Source organism: Parasteatoda tepidariorum, chromosome 9 (assembly GCF_982258835.1).
Source record: "Parasteatoda tepidariorum strain Cologne lab strain chromosome 9, Ptep-v5.0, whole genome shotgun sequence".
Taxonomy (NCBI): Eukaryota; Metazoa; Arthropoda; class Arachnida; order Araneae; family Theridiidae; genus Parasteatoda; species Parasteatoda tepidariorum.
The window spans coordinates 78,970,592-78,983,452 of NC_141763.1; the positions used below are offsets into that span (position 1 = coordinate 78,970,592).

Here is a 12,861-nt window from a genome sequence, read left to right on the forward strand (position 1 = left end):
ACGTTGCTTTAATACTTTTTAATATTTTATTATCAGCAAATTAGTAATGTGCTGCTAATTAAAAAAAAGGATGACCAATTGTATCTACTATTAATTTACTCTTAAACTGCTTTTCGTGTTCCCAATCTTTCTTGTACTTTTGTACGTACTTCTTTTTTTCTTTATCCTTTTGCATTATTTTTAAACCATGCACATCAAAAATTTTAAATAATTTGAAATCAAATTCACCAAACGTACAGGTTGATCGAGCAATTCAACAAAGGGGTTAAGTTCTAAAATTAAATCTTAATGTTTTTGTTTTGGTTTAACATATTGATTTTCATATTACCATCTCACACATTCTGTTATAAAATTTGATATTACAACGTAACCAAAATGAAACTAGTAAAATTCGCAAGTAACCCTAAAACAAACCCCTAAAAACATATTCCCCAAAAGTACCCACTGAAGATTAAAAATCCCCCTAAATTTAGTGGGAAAACCCTTAATCTGGCAACACTGACCATTACAAGATCAGAGCGAAAAGAGAGATAAAGAACATCAAAGATCAATTTGCTTTAGTTTGAAACTTAAAAAGAAGGTTCCTGGCAAAAGTCATCTGTAATAAATTGGCTTTCTGATGATTTTAATTTCTTCATTGTTTTGATCATACAAGATGACCATTATATTTAATTTTTATTGCCTTTTTTTGCCCAAGTCGGATCAAACCAACCTGCGAGAAATATTTTCTCATTAACTAGACTATAGTAAGCGTGTAATATTTCATCTTGTTATGCATAAAATATCAAAACAACAGTTTTAAATATGTCTTTTACTTACGATGTAATCTTTAAAGAAAATAAGAGAATCCAAGGCATCCATTTAGATCTGATTTTACTCATCATGTTCCACTATAACAAAGAATATTCTGCAAAACCATTTGTATTCCTAAAATATAAAAGATAATTAATAGTAAAACAAAACTCTTCGTCGTTGTTTAATGACTAGATAAATTACGTTAAGGTGATTTATATGGAAGAATTTTAGAATTGACGGCTGAAGCTAACGATTGATAGGTGCATTTATTATGTTTGAATGAATGAATAATTAATTAGTTTGGTTCTTCAACTATGGTGATATTGATGATATATGATATTTTATTATAAAAAATGTTTGACCCTTTGACGCAGATGGAACACCTGTATTATTTTTAAAAAATTTTTTCTCTAATTAAAACATACATATATGTTGGTATTTTTTAAATTATATAAACTGTAAAACTGAAAAAGTCTGTTAGATTTTCAGAATTGTATTTGTACTTAAATATGAAATTAAAAAAATTTGGTTTGAATTTTTATTTTCATTCACATTCAAAATTTTATCAATAACTGATTTTGTAAATTAGGGATATTTCAATGCCGCATAATTGTTTCTCTTAGATCTAAGTAACTGCAAAAAAATGTACATTTCAAAAATTATTGTTTAGAAGCGAGCCGTGTTTGGAATATTTTATCTTTAACCCTTACAAAAATGTAAGGTGTTTTTGAGGTTTTTTCGAGATTGGTAGATGTAAAAAAATACTCCTGAGGTAGAAAATAAGGTTATGTTTTGCATCAAAAATAACCTCACTAATAAACCTAATTTACACCTCACAAAATCATGCTCATATATAACTCAGCAATACTTTTAGTTAAAATTAAGTGAAATAATTCACTCCTCAACTGTACCTATTTGCTAGCAGTGTAGAAAAAAATAGCCTCTACACCTCAAAAAAAACCTCTCTAAGCTGGTAGCTCCAACAACTTTATACTACACACCTTGAGAGATTGATCTTTTAAGCTTGTTTAAATCAACTTTAAATAAACCTTAACTCAACATTGACGCCTCAAACCAAGCTGAAACAAACCTCAAAAGCACCTTTTGTAAGGGAACGCAAAAAAGAAATCGGCGTTTCATTCTGTATTTTATAACCATAAATTATTAAAACTGTAAATATAATATTTTTCACTCATTTATAATTTTCACTCATTCATAATACAAACAATAAAAAATAATTTTGAATAATACAAAATGAAGAAAAAGTGAAGTTATTGAAGTAGATTTATAGGAAACAATGAATAGCGACAGCACAGAAGTAGATGATAATGAATCTCCAGTGAAGGCTGTTACTTTTTCTGATGCTTTGCACGTTTTGGAAACAATGAAAATTTATCTAATGCAGGAAGATGTAAATGAAGGAGTATTTTCTTCTCTTCATGACTTTACAAAAACTTTTTAAAGTAAGAAATCAAGGAAATAAGCAAACCTTACTCACGAAATGTTTTACAATTTCAAACTAATCATCTTGCAATCATTCACTGTATTTTAAATTCCTGAGTAAAAAGTATGTTCCTGAATAAATTTTGTGTCTTTGATTATTAAACATGTTCAGATTTTTCATAAGGTTAATTTATTTTTTAATTTTGCTCCCGATATTACGAATTATCTTCGATTCAGCAACTGATATTTTCGGTCCCTATGAATTCGTTAAATCGGGGTTCGACTGTATATATCTAACTCTTTTCGATATACAACTAACACTTTTCGATATATAACTAACTCTTTCCGATACATAACTAATTCTTTTTCGACAGTATTTATAAATCAGAACCGGTGATTTTATTCTCCTACAGTTTAATTAAAACACCTTTTTCTTGCTAAAATTATTAAAAGCTTCTCTAAAATCAAAGCACGGCTTCAATTTATATTACCTGCATAAATTAATAATAACATAAACTATAGCATAGTTTATTTGATTATATGAAGATTTCGATTTAAAAGTTTTCGTCTCTCACAGCCTATTGCGCACTATTCAACTCCTCATTTCCAACGCAAAAAAAGAAGTTTAATCTGTTTTGAGACCGCATGCACAAGTATAATTTCTTAATGGATTGCAATTTGCTTCCCTGCTTTTTCCTATAACAGAAATATACTTTTATTCGAGCTAAAAAGTATAGTCACAAAACATCGATAAACCTATTTCTTTAAAAGACAACAACTTTACACTTGTTTTAGTTGTATTTTAAAGGAAAATAATAGTAAAATCGGGGCTCTAGTAGAAAATTCTCAATTCAAGTAGAAATTTTCGAAGAAAATTCTATGTATGAGTTAATATTTGAACTTGGGAGCAATAAATTTTCGAACAATAAAAAGAATGCATGCAACAGCATTTTTGCTGGCTCAGATGACAGACAGCTCAATATTTTCAGTTCTATCAAAACGTTCTCAGGAAAATTTTTTATGGAGCAAAAATCTAAACTAGTTTAAAATAAGTTTTAAAGAAATAGGGCGTAAGAAGAAAATAACTAAAGAATATTTCCGTCTTTTCTTTACGTTATGAGCGATGCTTATTTTACTTTTTGTATGGATCTGTCATTTATAGTTAAAGAATATTCCATTCTTTGGTAAGTATTTATTCCAGATATAAACATGGATAAGTTTAATTGAAATATGACAAATTCGAATAAATTTAATATTTTAAATATTGATATGGATATTTATTATATTTGTATTGGATATTTTACCTATTCAAAAATATTTTCTGTAATAAGAACCCTCTGGTTGCTAGAAATCTGCAGAGAGATGCGTGTCTCCTAATTCTCAGATTCTCTAGTAATGCCTTGATAAATATCAAAATATCACGAGAGAATCTAAGGATATATATATATATATATATACTGAGAAAAATGATTATTTATCACAATTACCAGTATATTATAAAATTGGCTGTGCTTCGGAGAACACGAAATATGGGAATTTCATTTCTCCTTATTTTTATCCCATATCCTATACTAACTTATTCAGTACTCTATGGGAACACGAAAAAGAAATTTTGGCTTTAAATATGATTTATATGCAGAGCATAAAAACCATTTATTCCGTTAAATTTACTTTTCTGTATTGAATTTTTCACAAAATGTGTCGTAATATGAACTATAAATATGAAAACCATAATTCTCGGTAGGTCGTTACCATATGAACGGAAAAATGACATAATGAATGGTTTAAATACAGAATATTTTGGTTTCATTAACCAGATTTTTTTCTTACCTGGAATCTCATTGTCATACAGTTCAGTAATTTTACCCGAATTTTTTTTCTCTTTATTTTCATCCCATATCCTATATTAACTTATTACGAAATATTAGTAGTAAGAACTCTCATATTAGGCGGATTATTATCTAAAATACAGTTTCCGCAACTCTCAGGTTCTTTTGTGTTTGCTTGATAATTTGCACCAGATATTTCATCATTCAAAATTATTATTTGTAGTTACAGCTTTTAGATGTTATTGCTGTCTTTGGCCAAAATACAGAGGGGGTGCGATTGTTCTTGTTTTCCAGTGGCGCCATCTGTAGTCAAGAATTTAACTTCTGACTCACCCATGCGTCACACCCGCTTATAGGGCGGTCCCATTCATACATCCATTCATTCGAGTTTTAGATGAAGTTTATTTTCAGATAAAAACAAATTTTTGGATCCTGAAATAACTTAGCCATCCCTTCTCATTTAGTACTGAATCATTTTTGTATCAGCTTTAACATATAGCACGATACAATTTCATTATTTTCAATTGTATTGTCGGTTTGGGATTTTTGGCTGCACTGTAAACAATTCTGGATTAAATTAAAGTATAAAGCATTGTTACTTTGGGTGCCTCTTTCATAAAATCCTATTTACCATGAAATCCATTTTTACTACAAAATATTAAACCACAATTTTTGCAGTAATATTTATTTACTTAAAGTGCTTTAGTAATTTTACAGTAATAATTTCTGTAAAATTTACAGTACATAACCGTTTTTGTTCCGTAACATGCTCAGGGCAATATGGATTTTGTGGAAAAAGTACCGGATTCCTGAGTGCCGGTATTTTTTATTGCAATTCAATCCGGGGTTTCTTATGGTGTATGAAACTCCTTCATCAGAAGAGCTAATTGTTTTTTTCTAAAATTGGTCGAACTCAAACAAGCATTATTTTCTATGTATTTTTATACTGAATTGAATGCTTTCAAACACAATTTAATAGGTCGAATAGTTCAAACATTTATGTAGTATTTATGTAATAAATTTATGCAATAATATAAAAAATGTTATAAGTAGAAAATAAGTATTTTTCAGTTGTATTTCTCTGCAATATTGACGTTGCTATATTTACAATTGAGGTTTTGTTTTTGTGTCTTTTTCTAGCTATACTATCGATTGAAACCACAGACAATGTCTATAAAATAAATAATATAGATCTTAGATGGGTTTTCGTAATAATATATTTATTTCACTATTTATATTACGCAATTATGGTATAAAATGTTTTTATTTCTTTCCCATGGCCCCGTAGACTCAATTCATGAATGTGAAATGTTTTACTAGTTACTAAGAGTAAAATACTAATACATGATATATCATGCAGTGTTTGCATAATGTATCGTTTATTCCTGTTTTTTCCCCTTTTTTTTGTTGTCGAAGCTTTGAGTTATACTTACGTTACGATGAATATAAAGTAAAATACAAGTAATAAGTTTCATAAAATCCAATCGACTTGTTCCACAACTATTTATCAGGAGGTTATCTACTTTGGTTAGCATTTAAAAATTACACCAAAAAACCATACTTCTCCCATTTGGATAGCGATAGAATTGCAAGTAAGTAAAAGTAAGGAATAAAATATTTTATACATAAGAAAATTCTGAAATAGACTTTTTTCATTACGCTTTTGCTAGAAAAAAACATTTGAAATAAAAATTTACTAGTCTAAGATATTGAAGTCAGATGAGTAAATAGATAAAAGCGAATCGTAGCAATTTTTTTAAAAAAAAACAACAACCTATAATAACTTCAAAACTTAGAGTTTTATCGTTACAAATTCAGTCTCATTCGATTTGCCTAACACCAGACGCGTTAAATCGTGCAACTTTTTCCGATTACTAAACGAAGAGGATTAGTACTGAGAGTATCTGGTTAGACGACTAGCTTTTTTTTTTTCGTTTGATTTTTGGATTAAAACACAAAAACCTTTTAAATCTTCTACTCATAATATTTTGTCTAACTATTATTCTAATTAAAAAAGCACATTTTTAAGTCTAATTTTATTACCTAACTTATTATTTCTATGCCTGCTTATCTTTATAACGCTCTTCCTGAATTGCGTATCATTGCATTAATTGATTAACGCGGATTTAAGTAGTTAATAACAAATATTTTCCAAAGCTTCTATCATTAAATAATTTCCTTTGGAATAATCTGAGCTAACACATTTTTCAACAACAATTTTCTACGTGAATAAGGAATAGAGAGAAAACGTGAATAGAGAATCAGCTATCAGAACAATGCTGAGTATCCACCAGCTTAAACAAACGTACTCGTTAATTGAATAAGAGGGATTCTAAGCTCAGCATCATTCAAGAGACTTTCTAGAAACTTTCTCAACTGACAAAAGTCACTCATTTCCCTAGAACTTCAAACCTATTGTCAAGAAGTAAGCGGCAGACGAGAAATTTACTCAATGAACACGCGACTGACGCCGTGTCAACACTCGTAGATAGAAATACGCTCAAGTAGCGGCGGAGAAGTTTCATCAATTATTCCAGGAATCAGGGTATTCGTCTTTGTCTGATTGCTTAAGTTTGATAGCGTGGATAGAATACTATGAATGAAAACGGTAAATGTATTGCTTTGTGTGTGGGCTTGGCTGCTTCGAGAAAAGAAACTGAATTGTGTTTGCGTCGAGAATTAATTTGTTTCATGTTTCTTTGATAAAAAATATACGCTATTATTACTTTGTTACTGTTTAAAACATATAATAAGATTGCTTTAATTATTACGCAGTTCGAATTTTCATGTTTATGATATTAACATTTCTTTACCTTGCATTTTATAACTGTCGCTAAACAGACAATCCAATTTTGGAGTTTATGACTAGCAATAATGTTTTACCTTACATTTCTACACACTTAACTTTTACTGTTAATTTTGAATGTTACTTAAGTAAATTACCGAAAAACTTGATTCCGCATTTTAACGTAGCATAACCCTGGTTATTCTACTAATTAGCTAAGTATTGTGCGTATTAACTTATTTATTAGTGACATAAGTATTACACTATTTTCAACTGTGAGTTGTGATATTTCAAGAAATATTAAAATATTACATTATACATCCATCCAAATTAGTATTCATATACGTTAAATATTTTTTTACACACTGTTAGAACTTTCAGTCTACAATTGTGATAATCAGCTGCAGTCTGTCCTTCCGATTTACCATAAAGTTTATGTCAGGAAAATGTTTTTACCATTACGGCTGTGAACAATTTACCACTAGCATAGTTCCTAACTGGACATTAAAGCTCTGTGGGGTCTTCACCATTTATGCGTGAATGGTTTCGTATTCTAATTGTCTTGGGTCCTGTTCAGCCGGTTATAATTTGTGGATTAACCCTCTCAGTTACAGTATCTACTTAACTATATGGAACAAAATGGTTTCATAAAGGTGGCCTACTTAGGATGAATAGAATTTTGGTTGTTAAACCGTATTAGGTAAAAACAATAAATAACCGTTTTTTCTCACACTTAACAGCTTGGTTATTTGATTGTTTTGGTTGAATGTGGTAAAATAACAATTTAATAAATTGGGATTTAAAATTTTTTCACGAGAAATTACGAACAGAATAGTATAAAATTATTATGCAGTATAGGCTGTTGTTGATGGTGGAGAATTATTTTATTCCGGATAAGTTGTTCTGGCAAAACATTAAAAGTAAACACACCTTTGAATATAAATATTTTTTATTCTATGAAGTCAACTTCTATGAAAGTTTTAGCTAAAACAATATTTTTCCGGAAGGAGGGCTCCTAATACTCTTTTCTCTTAAAGACAGATTAATTGGTAAAGATGATATTTTTAAGTTTATAATTTTTATAATAAGATTGTTACAAACATTTAGATCCACCACCATGACTTAATGAGAAGTGATTGCTAAATGAGAAGTTCATTGAAGTGTGAAGGAAAAAAAAGTTGTCTTTCAACAAAAAAGAGATCTCCATTATTTCGCGATTTACAGTAAGTCGAGTCAAATATAATGCAAAATAAAAGCCATGTTTCAAAATTAATTGGTGGAACATACAAGATGGATGTTACAAATTTATGGTAAAAATTTATTTCGCTAATACTTATATTATTGTGCTAGCATGTAAAAAATGAGCACTTATATAATTCCCTCTACTAGTTTTTCTGAAGAAAAAAAAAAGATTTTAAGGAACTTTTTTTAAGCAAAGAATTGAAGTATTAAATATATATTTAGGAATTAAGTGAAACTACAAAGCTAGAAAATATGTAATGTAGATAAATTTAAAGGAATAAAATATAATAGCTGCATTTAACTCTTTTTGCTAAAATAGTTTTCGATAATATTATTTTGCTATCTAGTAGAACAGAATATTTTTTAACATTTTACGATTACAGCTAACAAATTCGTGACTTCACTAAATCATAAATCACGTTTTTGTATTGTTTACCATCATGTTTTCTTCTTCTATACTGTAAAAAATTCCGGATCAAATTACTCAGAGCACTGGTACTTTTCAATGAAAAATTTAATTTTATGTCACAACAATTGATATACAGAATCTTTTAAAACGATATTTACTGTACAATTACTAAATTACCGAAATTAAATAACTATTATTGTAAAAATAATGGTATAAAATTTTACGGTAAAAATAGAATGTACGTTAAAATGAACTTCAGGAATGATACATCCAGGGTGCCTGTACTTTTTACCGTAATTTGATCCGCAGTTTTTTACACGGTAGTGTTGATCAGTAACCTTATCTACGCAAAGTGACTTCGGAAAATTGCGCTTATATAGTTTACTTAGTTTAAAATCTGACTCAAAAGACAAAGGGACGTTTCGTCTTTAGGAAGGATCAGAGCAAAAGAGACCTCTTTTTTTGAATTTTTTTTAATGCCTAATATAATACCAAATTTTTCTCTATAAAACGTATCTGACCTTAACATGTTTTTCTGATGTGTGACAAATCTGTCTAATATATCTAACATACTTATCTAATATTTCTGACAAACTTATTTAGTATATTCGACAAATTTCTCTGATTTATCTGTTGTTCGCGGCCATGAAAATAACCAATGGAACGCTTGCCTCTGACGCAGTATACTCGTGCTTACTGCTAATTCCCTGAGCTGCTCAACTAATTAAACTTCTGTACCTGATAACTCTGATAATCCCTAATATGGTGAAAATTTGCAGCAACTTCAATAAGGCATAATTTTATTGAATCACGTTTCAGCTCAAATATAGTGTAATCCAGTTTAAATAAATACGATAACGCAGTTAAAATCATCACCGTATTAAGGCAGTAGCAAAATATAAGGTCTTTGGATATAAGTTATTATTCTACTATAAAAGCAACTTCTATGAACGCTTTAGCAAATACAATATTTTTCCACAAGGGGGTTCCATTAGAAACAACACTCTTTTCCTTTAAAACTTAATTAATTGTTAAAGATGATATTTTTCAGTTTATAAATTTTATTATAAAAGGGCAACCAGGAAGGAAGCAAATGACCATTGTGATCTGTGAAATAAAATGCTCCTTAAATAGTGTAGGGAAAAAGTTGCCATTCCATGAAAAAGAGATTTCCATTATTTCACGATTTAGCATAAGTCGAGCCAAATACAATGCAAAATCATAAGCCACATTTAAAAAAGTTTTGGTTGTACATAAAACTTGATGGACGTTACAAATTTATGATAAACATTTACTTTGCTAACACTTACATTAAAGTGTTAGCAAGCCACAAAAAAAAAAGAACAATTATATAATTTCTGCTACCAGTTTTTCTGAAAGAAAAAGATTTTAAGGTTATTTATATTGAGCAAAGATTTAAAGTAATAAATATTTGTTTAAGAATTAAATGAAATTACTAAGCTCGAAATATTACGTAATGTATATTATGACATTAAGTTTAAAAACTTAGATATACAATCAGCTTAAATAAACCCAAGTTGGTAATCAATGTATGAACAATTTTTGAATTAAGTCTATGGCTTTTAGGCTAAGCAAGTCAACTGTTATTTTAAAGTGAACAAAAAAATTAAGTTTGGAATTTTATATAATTTTTATTTGTTTTGTGATTATTTAGGCAGCTTGTAGCAAATGAAATAAACAAAAGCAATATATGTTAGTTAGCAAGATGAAAGTTGATTCGTTATAGGTTCCAATTTCGGTGATATAATCATGCTGTATGGGTTCCAATTTTGGCGATTTTATCATAAAAATAGTAGCGTACAAAGTTTTTCCAGCATCTACTGAAGTAAAAAAGACGTGCAATCTGCTTTCTGAAATCTTATGCTGCTTCTATGCACATTGATTCTGTATAGGTTCCAATTTTGGTCATATAATCATGCTATATGGGTTCCAATTTTGGCTATTTTATCATAAAAATAGCAACTTATAAAGTTTTTCCAGTTTAAAGTTTTAATGCAGGCTCAATCAGTTATCCTGCAACCAAATAGCTTGACTCATCTTCAGGGAAAGCAAGTCAGATGACATTATTAATAAAACAGGAAAATTGAGCTTTGATTGAGATTGATTTAGATTAGTTGTTAGCTCATTATTCCTCGACAAATTAGAATCCGTTAGTTTCTTAGACAAAACTATATTTCTTATCAGTACCAATTTTTACCATAACCCATCGAAATGTATATAAAGCAAAGATACAAGAAGTTTTACTACTCTAAGAATCAAGGCATGTAAATAAGGAAAACGCTACACAGTAAGAAATTCCGGCTGAAATTGGGTGCGTCATCCGTAAAATCTATTTTTAAATTAAAATACTATACTGTAATTTTACTGCAATATTTATTAACTTAGCGATTGAGTCAGTGATTTTACGGTATTTATTACTGTAAAAATTACGGTATTTTAGATCTTTTTTTGTTCCGTAAAATGTTTGAGTAAAAATGGATTTTACGGTATCCTTACAAAAAAAAAGCAGAAAAAAAAGAAGAGAAATACAGAAAAAATATTAATTAGGAAAATCCAGAGAACACACGAATCCTATAATGCCACCAAAAAATTCAGCAAAACATAAAATTAAATTAAGACATACGAAAATAGTGAACATGAATAAAACGATTCAAGGAAGATGTTTTTTTTTAAATATCAAACTTACTTGTTTTGTCACATATATAAATATGACACATCTATAAACCCACATATTCCCATACCTATATTTTTAAGGTTTTATTGCTTCTCAAAATTGATCCGATCTTTTTCATTTATCCTGTATATAAGCAAAAATAGTGAAAAATTTGTCGTGTAACTTTTTTTTTCATTCTGTAATCATTACATGGATCTTTCCCCTCTTTTTGGTGAACAAATTCAATCCCGGAAGTGAGAAGCACGTCGGTCTGCTGTACCGGAAATTACGTTGTTCTTATTGTTGTGGAAGATTCATAAAATAAATTGGGTGAAAAAAAAGCTTGTTTCTATATTGCTGTCTAACACAAAATTCTTTTCAACGTTAAATCTTAACTGGTGATTTGTGAAAAAAACTAAGACGTAGATGGTATTTTTTACAATATCTATTCGTTTACAGCAGATTTTTTTTCCTTATAAAATCAAACAATAGATGATAAAGACTTATAGCACTGCATCACATTTTGATTGACGTTTTAATAGAACTAAAATACTTAAAATTATACAGAAAAAAATTATGTATTAAAATTATGTATTGTGTATAAAAATATGTATTGTGTATAAAATTATGTATTATGTAGACAATTATGTATTATGTAGAAAATTATGTATTATGTATAAAATTATGTATTAAAAACTTTTCTTCAATTATCCATTCAAAAAATATAAATAACTAACAAATTACATTAAACTTTGTAATATGTGCTATAATTGTTAAGAAATGATTAATTTAAATGTTAATTTTTTTGCTCAACAAGACACGCTCACTTTATTATAGTAAAAATTAATTTTATTGTTAAAAACAGTTTTAAAATCTAATAATTTTCATGTTTAATAATAAATAGTAAATGAATGAAAAATGTTTTTTTTAAAAATAAGTTTCAAATATAAATTTTCAAATATTTGCTAAAAACATCTTGAACTGTACTCGATGCGAACAACAATAATAATCAAAATTTTAAAACATTGATTATTAAAGTCGTGTGAAATTCTATCATAATAGCACAAACAATTTTGAAAAAAAAGCATTATATTTTAATGAAAAAACTAGTTATTGAAATAGTTAAAGTTTACGAAACAAATTTCCTTTATTATAAAAAGTTTTATTAGTTTTGTCATGAAATTCACTTTTATTCATATCTGCCGCTCAGTTTTTTGAAGCTCATTTAAATACTAATATAATATCTGGAACTAAATTAATCGTATATCTCAATAACTTGAGACAAAAGAGGCAAATATGAACACCAAAAACCAAGAGATCATTAGTGAAGTTTGAGATCAAACGATTTTTGAAAGCTTTGAATCTGAAAAATCGTTTGATCTGAACTTTCTGCAAAAGATATCACTTTTTTGTCTTCTTTATTTTTTCTACCCATTGTTAAAGTAGAGAAGTGAAATACATAAAGTTAAATTCTATTTTTACCGTTGAAGTAAATTCTATTTAAAACTTTTGAAAGATGTCAGAATTGTGAAGGAAATAAGAGGCCTCATTACGTAAAAGTGGAATAGAATATACATAAGACTTGTATTACTTCATAAATGCTTGTAAAATGACAAATTGAATCTATTTTTTAAAAAAAAAAATCTAAGAAATATTACTCTATACGTTGCTATACTGATAAATC

General features: G+C 28.4%; 1 protein-coding gene across 3 annotated transcripts in view; it reads right to left on the reverse strand.

Moving 5' to 3' along the window:
* The window catches only part of LOC107443275 (glycine receptor subunit alpha-2), a 113,766-nt gene that overhangs the window by 23,392 nt on the left and 77,513 nt on the right, over nucleotides 1–12,861 (reverse strand). For all 3 annotated transcript variants that reach the window (XM_043044577.3, XM_071186509.2, XM_071186510.2), the window contains exon 2: nucleotides 820–927. In XM_043044577.3, coding sequence (XP_042900511.1) covers nucleotides 820–884 — 65 coding nt within the window. In that variant the 5' untranslated portion in view covers nucleotides 885–927. The remainder of the gene's footprint in view (nucleotides 1–819; nucleotides 928–12,861) is intronic.